Source organism: Eretmochelys imbricata, chromosome 14 (genome assembly GCF_965152235.1).
Source record: "Eretmochelys imbricata isolate rEreImb1 chromosome 14, rEreImb1.hap1, whole genome shotgun sequence".
NCBI lineage: Eukaryota > Metazoa > Chordata > Testudines > Cheloniidae > Eretmochelys > Eretmochelys imbricata.
In genome coordinates, this window is record NC_135585.1 from 46,533,204 (window position 1) to 46,550,835 (window position 17,632).

General features: G+C 46.1%; 1 protein-coding gene across 1 annotated transcript in view; it reads right to left on the reverse strand.

Moving 5' to 3' along the window:
• The window catches only part of LOC144275259 (E3 ubiquitin-protein ligase TRIM39-like), a 412,642-nt gene that overhangs the window by 372,377 nt on the left and 22,633 nt on the right, over window positions 1-17,632 (reverse strand). Inside the window, exons 4-6 of the mRNA XM_077834448.1 lie at window positions 16,250-16,531; window positions 13,845-13,952; window positions 925-957 (exon numbers count right to left, since the gene is read on the reverse strand). Of these exons, the coding sequence (XP_077690574.1) occupies window positions 925-957; window positions 13,845-13,952; window positions 16,250-16,531 (423 nt within the window). The remainder of the gene's footprint in view (window positions 1-924; window positions 958-13,844; window positions 13,953-16,249; window positions 16,532-17,632) is intronic.

Below are 17,632 nucleotides of genomic sequence, written 5' to 3' on the forward strand. Positions count from 1 at the left end.
CGGAGGCCTGGTCAGTGGGTCTGTGAGCTGAGCAGATTGACTGGGCCCAACCTTACATCCAGAACCGTGTTAGGCTGAGATTTGAATGAAAGCGACACAAGGAACCAGAGAGTGAGCTCTCAGCACAGCCCCAGCTCTGCCCGCTGAGCATGGCCACCAGCAAAGGCCACTGGACATGATCACATCACAGTGAGCAATGGCACAGTGAACTGGGCAATCAGGGCAACACGATGCTCTGTGCACTGAACACACTGCCTCACAAGGCCCTGCTTTGCTTGCACCAATTTTACCCAAGGTGCTTTTCAACTGATTCAGTTAAACTCATGAAAGTTTGTGTGTAGACACAGCCCAAGGGAGTTTAAAGGGGAATCCCCAATGAGATTTCGGAGTCCCCCTTCTGAGAGAGGGAGCCAATCACGCACTGGTCTCAACCGTTTCAGGTTGTTCATTCCTCAATGACAGTCAAAAATTTTCACAACCCCCTTTTATTTATTATAAAAGTCAGAGTAAAACATATATCAATAACTAAGATAAGCCTGGATAATCCATCACAACCACTAAATTTACTGTATGTGACCTCCCAAACTCGGAAGGTTTGGCAGCCCCAAAGTTATTGTGGACATTTTCTTTTCTTTTCTTTACAACTGTTATAATATTTTCAACACCCCACCCCCCACAATAGCCTTCTGTGACCCCATTCCAGAGGGTCATGGCCTGCCAGTGGATAAATGCTGGTTTAATTAGTACAGCAGGATGCCTGAGGGAATCACGTTTCTGTGAGGATCTCGAGATGTCAGTCAAACTCCCTTTGGTGTAATTGGAAATTACTCATCTAAAGAGAATCTTAGTACTTTCTCATCTTCTTCATTGTTCGCAAATAGCTACATAAAAGCTTTAACATGCCCCATTTGCCCAGACACTGACCTTTCTGTCTCTCCAGATCAGATTGCAGCGTCTCTAGGGGGAGAAAATGGCGAGAGGTGAGATTTCACCATCATGTTTACAGGCACATCACTACTGTTAACTTAGCACAGTCACACTAGGGTGAGAGAGGCGGACAGACAACAAATGGACACTCAGACAGATCTGTCCAGGGGCCTTTGCACTCAGTGTCCCTGCTGCCTGGGACTGAGCCGTGGTAGCACACAATAGTGGGGACACGATGACGTATCCCCTCCAGTGGCCACTTAAAAGTCTCCCCACAGAAGCTACCCCACTGTCTGCGTCCCAGTCACACCCCTCTCAAATCTGGCTGTTGTGAGGGGGTTGAGAGAAGGTCTCTTTGTCTTAGGCCAGGTGTACACACAAAGTTTCACTGGTTTAATTTAGAAGTGTGTATAATAGCAGGATACCTCTCCCCAGCATAGAGGTGCTGCCACGCCTCAGTTTCCCCTCTCAGACAGTAGTTCCCCAGGGGTCTAAAGTCTGCAGCTGCTGGAGGGGTAAATTGTGGTCAAGTAATTTTGGGTTCAGTTCTCTGCACAAAGCTCTGTCGGGGCCCTTCCCCTTTGCAAGATCAACAAAAAGTCCAATGAGTAAAGTAGCTAAACAATCTGCTCCCCTCCCCTGCCCCCACTGGGTCACAGCCCTTCTCTGGGCTCAATAATCCTTCTAGACTTCAGACAGCTCATCCCTAGCCCCCTCCCATCTCTCCAACTTTGCAGTCCCTTACCCAGGGCTCAGTCAGTCCTCCTACCCTCACCATTGGGGTTTACGTCCATCTCCTCCAGGTGATGCCATGGGAGGCCCTGGGTTCCCCTTCTACTCTCGATTCCAGCCCAGTGACCCTAAATATGCAGGGACTGTTCACTCTGCTCAGTAACCTTGAGTCGCTTTTCCCTGGGCTGCTTCCTAAACACTGTCTGTCCCTTTCTGGGTTTCTCTGCAGCCTCTCCCAGGCTACTGCTTCCCCGCTCTCCCAGGCCCTTTTCTGGCTAAGCCCCTCCCTGGCTATGTTACCAACCCTCCTGCCAGGCTGCTGTGCAGAGACCCATCCCAGGTCCTTCCCTACCCTGGTCACCAGCCTATATTCCAGCCTGGTACCACGGCCTGCCAGGGGTATTAGCTGGAGGCTCCTCCATGCAGCCATGGGCATGGGCAGTGTGAAAATAGAATGAATTATATTGAAATTATAATTCATTAAAGAAATGCTACTTGAAGGGTTTGCTGAAATATAGTTTTCAGGAAGAGAAACATTAAGGAGTGTGAGACAATGGGTCCTCAAACTAATTAACTTAGAGCTTCTACTGAGCTAGGAGATTGGTAAACGTTACTATGCAAATAAGATATGTATGTATATTTGTCAGTTTCTGCTTTCTTTTGTCTCTTATGTTAAATTGGCTTTGGCTTAGCTGTATAAATAAGTTATCCTGGGCCTCAGAAAGGGGCTCACATCTGGGTGCATTAGCAAGGTGCTTTGCTAATAAACAGAGTGGTCTGATAAATTATGTAAGTCCTGAATCTGACTTTGACAATTTGGAGGTTCTACCGAGATGGCAACCGTCTTCACTGGGGCCGTGTGACTCCTGACTGTTCTTAGGACGACCGTGGCAAGCCGGCACCTGGGCATTTGGCCCGAGTGGTCCTCCGCCAGAATGGAAGGGTGCATGACCACAGTGAAGTCTACGCCATCGAACTTGTTGGTTCCCACTCTGTTCTGGTAGGGATCCCGGGATCTGACATCAGGAATCTGGTCAGGTAATTATTTCTGTGATTTGTCCGGACTGAGGACTGTCTTGTCTCTGTGTCTATTCGTCCTCCCTGTGGTGTGTTTGAGTCTGGGCGCTGTCTCCATCCGGGGATCGGCTGACCAAAGGGTTCCTCTCCCCACGGTCTGAGTGAGTAAAATCTGCACAATCGCAGCCGCACCGCGCCGTGGGTAAAACCCTTAGTGTGAAAGCAAGGGCGATTGAGGCAGTAGCCTGTGGGCTCCTTTTGTGTGTTGCACCGGGCATCGCTCTGATGAACCCGACTTTCCTTCTTGTGTGATTGGTGTGTAAAGTCCTCCTGCTTGGGTAACCAGATGTCTAAGTAGGGACAGTTCCCTAAAGGAACGCCGGCTCAGTTTATGTATTTTAAGAAGAGTCCGGACTCCTGTAAATTTCTGGAAAAATGGTCTAGGCTAAGGGGGTCAGGTAGAGTGGCTACTACCACCACTACGCTTCTGTCCCCAGAAGCCTTTACAGCTATTCTGAGGGAAAATGGGCCCTTTTCCCACAGAAATGGTCTATAAGGGACTGCTGCAGGCAGCAGGCAGAGAGAGAATCTGATCAAAATTATTTGACTATTGGGTAATGTAATCAAAATCACTAAAGGATGTAAGGGGTTTCTATTGGAACTTAACTTGGCTGCTCCTGGTTGTGTCTAGTTGTATAAGATGGAAGTGTAATTGGGGTACAGTTGTGTAAAAGAGTAATCACAGTGCAAGGGATGTTAGGCAAAAGAGAATTTTGTGTGTGTGAATAGTGCTAAAATCTGAAGCTATGTCTCAGCTATTACCTGAGAATAAACTTAAAGCTCGGTACAGCAGAGAAACTATTGCAAACATGGTCTGTTGCACAAGAGGGGAAACTGAGGTACACCACCTCATGAATTTCATAAATGACCAGTGAGGGGGTAATTCATTAGCCTGACTATAGAACAGCCTGACTATAGAACAAAATAAGTACAGCCTTGAGGTAATTCTTCTGTTTTTCCTGCAATTAGCAAGGAAATTTGTAAAAGAAAGTGGTATTATTATTAAGCAATAATATGTCCCCACCAGGGGGGTGGAAATTGTTTCTTTTGTTTTTAGACTCTACAAGCAAGCTGGCGCCAGCGGAAGAAAAACTCAGAATACCATGGATCTATGTTTTGTGTTGTTTGTCTGTGGTGTTTGTCTTGTTGCTAGCATTGTTGTGTTTTAATGAACAGAAAACCTCATGACATGGGTGGGGGATGGCTTCAAAAGGCTGACCTTGGGGGGGAGGGGGAAGATGTGTATGGGAATGCAAAAAAGGCTAACTCAGGAGAATCCCAAAGTTCAGTGCCCACTGTTAGGATCTTGGGACAAAGACTGAGTAGACATCCTAAAAGACAAACTCAGCCAACCTAAAACTAAATTGGCAAAAGGAGAGGTTGATTGTTTCATGCAGTGGTGGGAAGAGGCAAATCATAGGTGGACAGAATCAAAACTTGCCTCTCTCAAAGATTCTGGCTTCTAACCCACCAGATGCAACTCATTTTACTGTTGTTGATTTGTGCTCTGCTTTCTTTTCTGTCCCGGTTCACCCTGACTCCCAGTTCCTATTTGCCTTTTCTTACAAGGGGCAACAGTACACATGGACCACACTGGCCCAGGGGTATACTGAAAGTCCCTCATATTTTTCCCAGGCATTAGCCTGAGACCTTGCTGACCTTGTTTTCCCGTCCAGGTCCACACTAGTCCAATATGTAGATGATCTACTCCTCTGTTCCCCTTCATTGTCTGCCTCTGAAACTGACTCTTTAGTGCTCTTTACTGCCCTAGCAAATAAGGGTCACAAAGCTTCTCGCTCTAAACTATAACTCTGTCAAGCTTCTGTCACATACCTTGGCTTTCTCCTCTCCCAGGGTTCCCGTGCACTTTCTCCCACTCGCGTCCAAGCTATCCTTACCTTTCCCCGACCCCGCTCCCCAAGCCAGGTCCAGAAGTTTTTAGGCATGGCTGGATTTTGCAGACAATGGATTCCCCAATATGCCTCCCTTGCAAAACCTCTCCAGGAACTCACTCGATTCTCTGTGCCTGACCCCATGCCGTGGCCCCCTGAGGCCAATTCTGCCTTTGTTTCCCTCTAACAGGGTTTGGCTTCTGCCCCTGCCTTAGGGCTGCCTGACTATTCTAAACCTTTTACCCTTTTCTGCCACGAACAATCTGGGTGTGCACTTGGAGTTGTCACTCAGATGCACGCAGAAAAGAACCGCCCAGTGGCTTCTTTCTCTGCCCTGTTGCCCAAGGCTTACCCCCTTGCCTGTGTGCTGTGGCTGCTGCAGCGTGCCTAGTCGAAATGTCTGATTCCCTTGTTCTCCGCTCTCCTCTTACCCTCCTGGTACCTCACTGACCTCACCCTGCTCCAAGACTCTGCCCCAGAAACCGAGAGAGAATCCTGGGTTGCCCAAGGTTGCTCTCTACATCCCAATTCTTTTTGGCGCTTGCCTACTGGCGCCTTTGTAGCCCCCTTTTCACTCTACCCGTCTCTGGCCGCCCTGCTACACGGTGTTTCGCATGTCGGAAAGGAGGGGATGGTCTCTGCTGTAACTAAGACAGGATGGTGGGCCCCCCCATTTTAGCTCTTTTGCAGCCCGCCACTGTGCAGCCTGTACCATTTGCCAAAGCCATAATATTGGTAAACCTGTAAAAGTGACCCAGGGGTTCCGGGGCCTGCCTCAAGCACCGTTCCTGCACAAATGCCTAAGTGTCAACAATATGAATTTATATTGGTTATGGTATGTTTATTCTCTGGTTGGATTGAAGCCTTTCCTTGTCGCAAGGCTGACTCACAGTCTGTTGCCAAATGTTTGTTAAATCATATTATGCCTGCCAAGGGAATTCCTGCTACTCTGTCCAGTGATCGGGGTACACATTTTATTGGACAACTTGTTCAACACCTGGACCGTATATTGCATGTTACACTGTCCCTACGACCCACAGAGTGCAGGTGCAGTTGAAAGACGAAATGGTGTACTTAAGAATAAGCTTGCTAAAATTTGTGACTCTACAGGATTAAGCTGGCCAGTAGCCTTAGCATTAGCCCTTATGGACATGAGATCCACTCCATCCCAAAGGCATAAATTAAGTCCCTTTGAAATTGTTATGGGATGTCCTATGCGAGCTATGACTACCATTACTCCCTTTCCAGATTTGAACTTGACTCACAGAGCGCTCCTTCCGTATTGCAAGGGACTAATGCAAGCTATAAGTCACTTCCATTCACAGGTTCGAGTCGCCTGGCCCACGGAACCCACCTCCGACGCATGCCACAACCTCGAGCCAGGTGATTGGGTCTACGTACGGCGCCATCATCGAAAGCATGCCTTGGAGCCCCGGTGGAACGGTCCTCATCAGGTACTGCTTACTACACAGACGGCTGTTAAACTATCTGGCATTGCAGCGTGGATACATGCTTCACAGTGTAAGAAGGCACCATCCCCAGAGAACCAATCATCACCTCAGGACAACGCAGAGTCAATTTTGACTCCAGAAGAAGACGCAGAGGAACAATCTGCAATATCTTACAATCTACGCTCTCGTAAGGGTTGCCAGAAGAAGACGCTGTTCCTCAGCTGCTGGTATCTTACGGTCTGGGGAGACCACGATGACAATTCTTTTATCCAGCAGCAGGTGTGGATAGCTCAGACCCTTAATATTTCTAATTGCTGGGTCTGCAGCCACATCCCAGCCCACTCTCAAACTGGTGTTCCTGTCCTGGCTATCCCACTCAAGTCCCCAGACCTCACTGGAGGGCCTCGTCCGTTTAACAAAATATGGAACAGCAATGACACTTGGGAAGCGGTGGGAATAAATGCATCTAAATGGATAAGTGTGGTGGAGGGAAAAGGTCATTGGTGTTGGGTGTGTAATGGGACAGGGCTGGATCTGGGGAAAAGCCGTTGCCTTCAGCACATTGTGGCCAATGGTGTATGGGATTATTCAAACAAAACTAAAAAGTGGCGGGCCGGGTATGGAGATATGAATTTTTTCTCAACCTGGGATCAAACAGAGAAATCAATCTCATATTCCTCCTACAGTCATGCAAATAACACCGCTCCTCGTAAGGAGAATTACCCTGTACCCTTTGGGGGATACTACTCCTCCTTTGCAAACACCTATATGACAAATGGGTGCAACCGACCCTTCCTGGCCTTAATAGGCCATCACTGGGTGTGTGGGACCAGAGCTTATACCGCACTACCAGCTAATTGGTCAGGAATCCGTTATCCTGCCCGACTCTTCCCACAATTCCGAGTGCTAGGAACCTTCCCTTGAGAACGCTTCCGCAATTTCAGGCGAAAAAGAAGGGACTTAACAGATGCCCAATGGTATGTAAATAACATAAGCCCCTTCACCTGGGAAGAGGCCCTTGGTGGTTCCTTCGTACCATTAGGGGGAGTAATACACCATGCAAAAAGGCTCCTAAGGTTACAAGCAGTAGTTGAAATAATGGCAAATGAAACCGGAGAAAGTTTAAGAGCCCTGGCCAAAGAAACAGGGCAATCCGACAGATGGCCCTCCAAAACCGTCAGGCATTGGACATAGTGCTGGCGGCAAAAGGAGGGACTTGTGCTCTCATTGGAAAAGACTGCTGTGTGTATATACCAGACAACACCAATGAGGTAATAGATCGTGCTAGCCACTTAGAACAAATCGCATATCTTCCCCACAAAGAGCCAAGTTCTTTATGGAAGTGGCTAAGTAACCTTTTCAATTTCTCTGGCATAGGAAACTGGTTGTTTCAGGGAGCCCTAACTCTCCTGTTTGGAATCCTAATAATTTTTGTATGTTTTCAGTTACTTTCCTGTTATATCCAAAATTGTGTCACGCATGCTACACAGATAGCTGCCCCAAACCAGAGTGCTAATTTGATGATTTTAAATATCACTGATGAACAAAGAGATAAAGAACAATTGATATGTAGAACCCAGTCATTGTTGGTCATTGCGTAGCTTGACCAAAAGGAGGGATTGTGAAAGTATTGAAATTATAATTCAATAAAGAAATGCTACTTGAAGGGTTTGTTGAAATATAGTTGTCAGGAAGAGAAACATTAAGGCGTGTGAGACAATGGGTCCTCAAACTAATTAACTTAGAGCTCCTACTGAGCTAGGAGATTGGTAAATGTTACTATGCAAATAAGATATGTATGTATATTTGTCAGTTTCTGCTTTCTTTTGTCTCTTATGTTAAATTGGCTTTGGCTTAGCTGTATAAATAAGTTATCTTGGCCCTCAGAGAGGGGCTCACATCTGGGTGCATTAGCAAGGCGCTTTGCTCATAAACAGAGTGGTCTCACAAATTATGTGAGTCCTGAATCTGACTCTGACAGTTTCAAAGTTACAAAAAACAGGAATAAACCTCCCTCCAGCAAAGGAAAAATTCACAAGCAAAACAAAAGATAATCTAACACGCCTTGCCTGGCTTTTACTTACAACTTTTGTAATATGAGAGACTTTTAGGATGGTTTATAGGAGAAGGAGTTTTCTGACCTGATGCTTCTCTGCTTCCCAAGAGAACACACACAAACAAAGCTCCCTCCCTCCCCCCCACCCTCAAGATTTGAAAGTATCTTCTTCTTCTTTCCCCATTGGTCCTTTTGGTCAGGTGCCAACCAGGTTATTTGAGCTTCTTAACCCCTTACAGGTAAGGAGGATTTCTAGGCTACCCTTAGTTGTATGGTTATGACACCCTGTCACCTAAATGTGGACTCAACCCACATAATGGATCTGTTAAAGCCAGGAACTAAACCAGTTCACACCTAGTGGTGACAGTTCTAAAGGTACAATACACACTTCCAGCGCTGGCCTGACCATGAGGCGAACTGAGGCGACCACCTCAGGGGCCAGACTGTGGGGAGGCACCACTAGGACCCAGAGTGTAGAAAATTGTGTCTGCTGCTGGGGCATCTGTATTCTCTGCTCGAGATGCCCAGAGATGGGGGAGTGCTGTGCTGGAGGAAGGAGGGCACAAGAGACAGAACAGGCAGGCAGGAGAAAAGGTGAGGGGAACAGCAGAAAGCAGCAGGAGGTGCAGGGAGAGAGAGGAGGAGGAGCCTCTTATGTACCTCTCTAGCACCCCCAGGAGCCTGGACTGATTAACACCAGCTTCTCAGGCAGCTTCCTGTTTCCTGCTGCTTCCCTGAACCCACCTGGGGAGAACAGGCAGTCAACTGAAGCAGTAGGAGCCGGTTAGGCCCTTAAGACGCTGATATCTTCCCTCACTCAGGCCCTGTTCCCAGCCTGCTTATTTCTCCCCTTCAACTGAGTGTTGAGAGCCACTATAGCTGGCACAGAACAGCAGTCATGAGTGAAAGAAGAAAACGCCCCTCTGGGGCAGCACTCGGAAAAAGAAAGAAAGTGAAGGAAGCTTTTCTATCTAAGCAGGAAGGAGCTCTCCTGAGATACAGAGACACAAATGTTCACGGTGAGCCTTCCGGCACCAGTGAGGATGTGAATGGTGAGGAGATGCCTGATCCTCCAGTTAGTCAGAGTGCAGGTGATCTGGCAGCTACTGCAGCATCCCTATCTCCATCTCAAATGGATGTAACCATGCACATTCCTGAAGAAAAGTGTAGATCAGAGAAGAGTGTGGTAGAGGCACAAGAAATAGCTCCTCCTGAGTTTAGTTCCTGAAGTCTAGATGATCCAGGACTGTGGACCCACTTGAGCAGTAGCCTGAGGGACTTCCTTGTACTGCATTGGCCTCAACAAGTGAAAAACTTCATTTTCCCCAAAGACAATGAAAATAGAAGTTTCCATCCAACACATTACTGGCGTGAAATCCCCAAAGTGACAAAGTGGAGAGACCATGGCTTATGTACTCAAAAACCCAGAATGCTGTGTCATAAATATAAAGGGAAGGGTAAACCCCTTTGAAATCCTTCCTGGCCAGGGGAAAGCTCCTCTCACCTGTAAAGGGTTAAGAAGCTAAAGGTAACCTCGCTGGCACCTGACCAAAATGACCAATGAGGAGACAAGATACTTTCAAAAGCTGGGAGGAGGGAGAGAAACAAAGGGTCTGTGTCTGTCTGTAGTCGTCTTGGCCGGGGGTAGACCAGGAATGGAGTCTTAGAACTTTTAGTAAGTAATCTAGCTAGGTATGTGTTAGATTATGATTTCTTTAAGTGGCTGAGAAAAGAATTGTGCTGAATAGAATAACTATTTCTGTCTATCTTTTTTGTAACTTAAGGTTTTGCCTAGAGGGGTTCTCTATGTTTTTGAATCTAATTACCCTGTAAGATATCTACCATCCTGATTTTACAGGGGGGATTTCTTTATTTCTATTTACTTCTATTTTTTATTAAAAGTCTTCTTGTAAAAAACTGAATGCTTTTTCATTGTTCTCAGATCCAAGGGTTTGGGTTTGTGGTCACCTATGCAAATTGGTGAGGCTTTTTATCCAACATTTCCCAGGAAAGGGGGGGTGCAAGTGTTGGGAGGATTGTGCATTGTTCTTAAGATCCAAGGGTCTGGGTCTGTAGTCACCTAGGCAAATTGGTGAGGCTTTTTATCCAACATTTCCCAGAAAAGGGGGGTGCAAGTGTTGGGAGGATTGTGCATTGTTCTTAAGATCCAAGGGTCTGGGTCTGTAGTCACCTAGGCAAATTGGTGAGGCTTTTTACCAAACCTTGTCCAGGAAGTGGGGTGCAAGGTTTTGGGAAGTATTTTGGGGGGAAGGACGCGTCCAAACAGCTCTTCCCCAGTAACCAGTATTAGTTTGGTGGTGGTAGCGGCCAGTCCAAGGACAACGGGTGAAATATTTTGTACCTTGGGGAAGTTTTGACCTAAGCTGGTAAAGATAAGCTTAGGAGGTTTTTCATGCAGGTCCCCACATCTGTACCCTAGAGTTCAGAGTGGGGGAGGAACCTTGACATGCTGCATACTGGTTTTGTTGCAAACTCTTCCAGTCTAATGTTCCAGCCACATTGGGCTCTACAGGAAGAAAGGACTGGAAAAATCTGGCTAGAAATCTGGCATTCCATGAGAAGGCAGGAAATCACCAGAGAGCATTCCATAGGTGGAAAGATCTTGAGATAAGACTAAGGTTAAAGGCCGCCATAGATGATCAGCATCAAGAGAAGATTTCATCAGAGTCTCTTTACTGGCAAAATGTTCTGAAAAGGCTCATTGCCATTGTGAGAATGCTTGCAACCCAAAACCTAACACTGCGTGGCACTTCAGATCAGCTGTATGTGCCAAACAATGGAAACTTCCTTAAAATTATGGAGCTGATGGCTGAGTTTGATGCTGTACTGCAGGAGCATCTAAGAAGAGTCACCACCCAAGAAATGTACAAACACCACTACCTTGGAAAAACGATTCAAAATGAGATCATACAATTACTGGCAACAAAAGTCAAACAGAAGATTGCGGCAGATCTGAAGTCAGCAAGATATTACCCTGTTATTCTGGACTGCACACCTCACATCAGCCATAAGGAACAAATGACTTTAATGGTGCGTTTTGTAACAACAACAGAACCTAGTGAAAATGTCCCTGCAATGGTGACTGTCAGAGAGCATTTTCTAGAATTTATTGACATTGATGATACTACAGGAGCTGGTATGACAAATGTGCTTCTTAAAAGGCTGAAAGATACAGGAAATGCGATAGCTGACATGAGAGGTCAGGGCTACGATCATGGTGCCAACATGAGAGGAAAGAACAGAGGAGTACAGACATGGATCCGAGAGTTAAACCCTCGAGCTTTTTTTGTCCCATGCAGTTCTCATTCATTGAACTTGGTGGTGAGTGATGCAGCATCAGCTTCTAGTTAGGCTGCTGAATTGTTTAATGTAATTCAAAGCATCTATGTATTTTTCTCTGCATCAGCTCATCCATGGCAAATTTTGAAGCAACATCTGGGAACATTCTCTCTGACACTGAAACCAGTGAGTGCCACATGATGGGAAAGTCGAGTGGAGGCGATAAAGCTTATTAAACACCAAAGTGGGAAGATAGATGATGCCATAGTTACCATTATGGAGGATAATGCTGTGACAGGAACTGTTGGTGGGAGAACAGTGGCAGAGGGAAATGGAATCACCAGAAACATACATCACTTCAAATGTCTGTGTGGCTTAGTGTTGCGGCATGACATACTGTTTGAAATAAATGTTGTAAGCAAGAGACTCCAAGGTGTTGACCTTGATATATCTGGAGCAATGGAACAACTGGACAAAGCAAAGTCATACCTACAGTCTTACCAGTCAGATAAGGGATTTCAAAGCATTCTGAAGAGTGCACAGAAGTTGGCAGAGGAACTTCACACTGAAGCTATTTTCCCACCCATTCAAGAATACAAGAGTCACTGAAGAAGACATTTTGATTACGAGGCACGGGATAATCCCATCAGAGACCCCAAACAACAATTCAACGTTGAATTCTTTAACCAGGTGCTAGATTGTGCAATACAGTCAATTGAAGAACATTTCATGCAGCTCAAGGAACACAGCAGTATATCTGGGATGTTCTATGATATTCCAAAACTCCTCACTGTACCTGAAGAAGACCTACACCAGCAATGCAGGGCACTAGAGACAGTGTTGACACATGATGACATGTGCAATATTGATGCGAGTGATTTAGGTGATGAACTGAAAGCCCTTTCAAGATACATTTCAGCAGGATCAACTCCAAAGGCTGTCCTGGAATATATGTGCACAAAGAAGATGACCCACCTCTTTCCAAATGCTTTTGTTGCTCTGCGCATACTTCTAACACTTCCTGTAGCAGTTGCCAGTGGAGAACGCAGCTTCTCCAAGCTGAAGTTAATAAAAACACATCTACACTCTACAATGACACAGGAGAGGCTGGTCGGCCTTGCAACCATCTCAATAGAGCATGAGCTGGCCCAGACTGTGGACCTTCAGGAAGCAGTTCAAATATTTGCAACCAAGAAGGCACGGAAAGCACCACTTTGATTATTCAAACAGATAAAAATGCCAGTGTTTAGTCTGCAGACAAAAAAAGTTACATTTGCTGTTCAGGCATTTGAAAGTTAAGTGTTACTTAAAATTTGTGAACAAGGCATTTTAAGTTGTTAGTTCTCCTTTATTGGGGCAGGTAGCAGAGCAGTACCATGAGAGGAGCAGAACAGGAAGAAGGCAGAATTGAGACCTTTCAAAGTTTTGGCCCAAGCGAGGGGGCATGGGGGCATCGTTTGAGCTCCCCGCCTCTGGTGCCAAAATGTTGTGGGCCGGCCCTGCGCAGTTCCAACTTTCACAAGTAAACAGCACAGCTCCTCTCTGCTCTCTGAATTACCTGCTTCCGTCCCCACTGGGAAATCATTTTAACAGACATTTCCCCTTCCCAATTCTTCCGACACTTGCAAATTTCTACATAAAATTCACAGCTCTTCAAGCGAGAAAACCCACTGGGTGGGACTTTCACAGCAGCCTTGCAGGTTTGCACACTCAGTGCCTATTAATTTAAACAAAAATTGAGTATTCAGACCCCTTAGGCGGCTTTGAAAACCCCAGCTCCCTATAAACGCACAGATCACTGAAGGCCAATTTCTGCCCTTTGTGACCAGAGAGAAAACTACAGTTGAGCACTTACACTACAGCAGAGAGTTCATTGCCCTATTCCTGTAGCAGGATCTCAGGCTGAGCATATCTTAGTGTAGCTAAGGTAATTGCTAACCTTTCCATTTGCACAGCCACTGCTTCGCACATCCACAGCTGCTACTTGCAAGCACAGACTAGGGGGCAGAATTGGCCCCCTCTCTTCTCCTACTTTGCTTTCTGTTTTTCCTGCAAGCAGCCAAGTTCCATATGTCGGAGCTCCAAGCCCAGCTCTCTGAGCCCCGCATGAGTGTTTCAAACTGAGCCATGCTGATCCCTATGGAATAGTTCAGAATCACATTCGACTGGGATCCCTGAGTGAGATCTGACAGGGTGAAACCACTTGACACTTCTCGGTTCACATGTGAAGTCATAATTTATTCAGCTCCCCCTCCACCTTCAGCCTGGCTCCCATTGCCTGAAACTCCTCCAAACATTGAATCATAGCCTCTTAATCCCTGTATTTCTACTTTTCGTTTTGTTTTTAAATCTCTTTCTCTCTCTCTCTCACACACTCACACACTAAGTTCCGCCCTCTCATTACTTCACCTTTCGCTCTGTGTTGCCTCCAGAAGCAGTAACTGGCCAAGCCAATGAGAACAGCCAGGATCACACCCAGAGCCACCATCCAGGGATTTACTCTTGGGAAAAACAGCTCTGCAAGAGAAAGTGCCATTGACTTGGGAGCAAACACACACAGAATGAAGACAGGACACTGTGACAGTGGTGACTCTGTGACTAGTTAAAAGACTCTCACAGGGAAATACACAGTGAAATGTGGCTCCTTTGTGCTTTATTATTAAACCAATGAAAGTCCCAGCCTGGTTACTGAACATGGTTAATTAATGGGGGGGGGTTGGGTGGACTCTGCTATGCTACACCTACCTCCCACTGGCATAAGTTCAAGCATTCCCTCGGCCGGGGTAGTCAGTAGGTGGACTGCAGGCCAATTATAGACGACCAGGTGTTTTGAATGGACCCTGGAATCTTTTAATTTACTTATTATTATCATTTTTTTTTCATTATTATTTTCTCTGGTGTCTGGACCTTGACTATACCTTGACCAAGAAATTTGGACCTTGACAAAAAATAATGGACCTGCCCCTGCCCTAAGCTGCTCTAAGTGATCCCAAGGCTGCATCCAGTGCAGACTGGCCCCCAGAATCAGAGGGTTGTGACCTGACACCCCTGACTCTCCTGGGCTCACTGGGGCTCAGTTACACAAGAGAGTCTTGTCCAACATATGTTAATGCAGAATTTTAATAAAAACAAAACTTGAGCCTGGAAATTCAGAGTCAAAATTCCTCCAGAGTCCTCTTCCCTGGGCCTTGGAGCAATGGCTGACTAGAGGGTCCTTGTTAAGTGACTGGTGTATTGAAAACTGTGTAAAAATTATGAGCTGACACTTTAAATACAGAAGAGTTTCTTGGTGCTACTTGCAGGCTAGGGGACTCTGTAGGGAGCGGGCGTCTGGGTCCTCTGAAGTCATTCTGCAAAGAGCCAGCCTAGGGCAAGGCAGGCTGAGTTCTGGTTCTCTGCCTTAGGAGCAGCCTGTTTTTTCTCTCTCTGTATTTGGCTCTGGTGTGTTAGAGTTCTGGATTCTTAGAAATAAAGCAGTGTTACATTGCAGCCTTACAGGAAGAGTATTTATGTTTTGTTTTCAACTCTCGGTGTGTATGCCGTGAACATAACAGTCAGGTAATACTGGGCACATCATAGACTAACCAGCACTTTGAGACCTCAGATTAACAGTGCTTTACAAAGGCAACATTTTTATTATTATGGAGATGAAATTTTCATTCGGTATTAACCAAGTTATTTGGCAGATAATAATACATAAAATCAGGACCTTTTTTCCCTAGAAGTTAAGATACTCTTAGGTAAGATTTTGTTTCTGCATATTTTGGGCCTGAACTTTTACTGCTGGTATTTTCAGATGCAATCTAAGTAGCGATGCTCAGACCATACCCAGGGCTCTCTTCTGCTGTTTGGGGAAAATGACTTTTTAGCCAGATTTTCATAAACACTCAGCACCCAGTAGCTCGCACTGAGAACAGAGGAGAATTACCTCCCCCACCCCTACTGACTGTGACGTTCAAGCACACACAGAGACGTCAGATACAAACATAAATACCCCTGCTGGGAGGTTGCAGCGTAACACGACTTTATTTCTTAGAGTCCGGAATCTTAACACACAAGAACCCCCCAACAGAGAGAGGGGTGGCTCCCTAAGGCAGCAAGCACAACTCACCTCACCCTGCTTTAACTTGGCTCGTCTATAGGAACAGTGAGTGCGCGGCAGGCTGGGGTGTAAATCTCCCTTGCACTCGCTTGCTGCGCACTAACAGGCTGTGTGGACCCTGCTGCACTGCACCAAAAGTTCCCTGGTGCACTTTGAACTGTTCCCATTTCAAAGCAGCGTAGATCAAAGCGCACTACGGAATTGTTAGTGCATGTAGCAGGGTCCACACAGACAGTGCGCGCCAGGCTAGCGTGAGGGAGATTTACACCCCAGCTTGCCACAAACTAACTGTTCCTGTAGACAAACCCTGATTCTGCTCACTTTGCTGCAGAGCCCTCTAGCCTGCAAAACCTGCACCCCAACCCCCACTCTTAAATTGATAGTGATAGCTTGCAGTTCCAACACAGTCCTCACAACAGCACAAGAACAAAGGAGAATTTCCTCCTCCCCCCGCCCCCACCCACAATTGAGAAGAATGATGTTTGCTGGGTGCTTATGAAAATCTGGCCCATGGCATTCCAGCTTGTAAGGTGCTAAACACCTTCAGCTCCTACTGGAGTCAAAGAGACTTGAGAGGTTGCTCAGGACTTTCCAAGACATGCTCAGCACGTTGAAGGCCCAGGACAATAAAAAGGAGACACAATTATAAATACTCTCCACCAACGTCTGCAGCATCTCAGTCTATCCATGTGTGGCTGGGGCGGGCACTGACCTGCTATGGAAATCACTGACTCTCTCTCCTGGTCAAGTCGGGGGTTCCTGACACAGCAGGACACTTTCTGGATGGACTCTTCTGTTAGAACAATGGCAATCTCTGCTTGAAACAGGCCATCAGCCTCTGGGGATATGTTTTCAGAGGCCGATGGTAAGAGCTGCCCCTGGAGGTCTCTCCACAGCACCTCGGGTTCTGGATACCATCCGGCTGATCGACACACAACTCGGATCCCTGCATCCTGATGTCCCTCCACAGAGATGACAGGAGCAGAGCCCAAACCTACAGAAGAAATAAATAAACTTGTGATAATCCTACAGTGCCCCGTAATGAGCAAAAAGTTTTATTACACTGTTATCAAAAGCCATTTCCCATTAAACTAATAATCGAATGTGAGTCTACGAGTGCGGCTGGTCAATTAATCTGGTCAGATTCCCATTTAACAGCAAGTAAAGTTAATGTTAATGTCAGGGCTGTTCTATGCACAAACTTGCTCCAGTTTAGTTAAAGTGGTTTGGTTAAACCAGTGCACACGCCTGTGTGGACATTCTTAAATCAAGAAGGAATCAATGCAAGCTAAATTAAAATCAGCCATTTCCAAGTCATTAAAGAGTGCCCATATAGGGTTTTGCACTACTTCATTGTAACCAGTGCATATGTATGTATAGACAAACCTTCAATTAATTCACTACCAACAAACTTTGTGACTGGGCAGTTCAGGTTGTCTTGGCTGTGCCTTGTACCCTTCAGAGTGCAGAAGTTGGCAGCAGAAAACTGGGCTCCTCTGAGAGCCAGGAAACACACCCACAAAACGCAGACATTAGATACCAAAGAAATGCAGGGTGAAGGTCATGCCTTCTGCACCAGACCACACTTTTATTGATGAGCTAAACTGACATAAAATGATCTTAATCTGAAATAAGAGGCTTCAATTTACCCAAAGGTGTGAATTCAAACTGATTTAGTTATTTCGGTTGCAGCGGGTGGGCAGAGAAGGCCTTACGCTGTCTGAAAATTTCACACAGAAGATCCTCCATGGAGCGGTGGAGAAGGGATGTATGTCTGGAGCCTTCCTCGCTCAGGAGTCTTTTTCTTTTAAACTTTATTTTTATTGTTTTTATATAAAATGTAAACACACAATGAACAAAACTTATATACACAAATAACACAAAAACATGCACAAGATCAGGGGTTCTCAAACTATTGTACTTGTGACCCCTTTCACATAGCAAGCCTCTGAGTGCGACCCCCCTTATAAATTAAAAACATTTGTTTATATATTTAACACCATTATAAATGCTGGAGGCAAAGCGGGTGGAGCCTGACAGCTCGTGACCCCCCCCATGCAATAACCTCGTGACCGCCTGAGGGGTCCCAACCCCC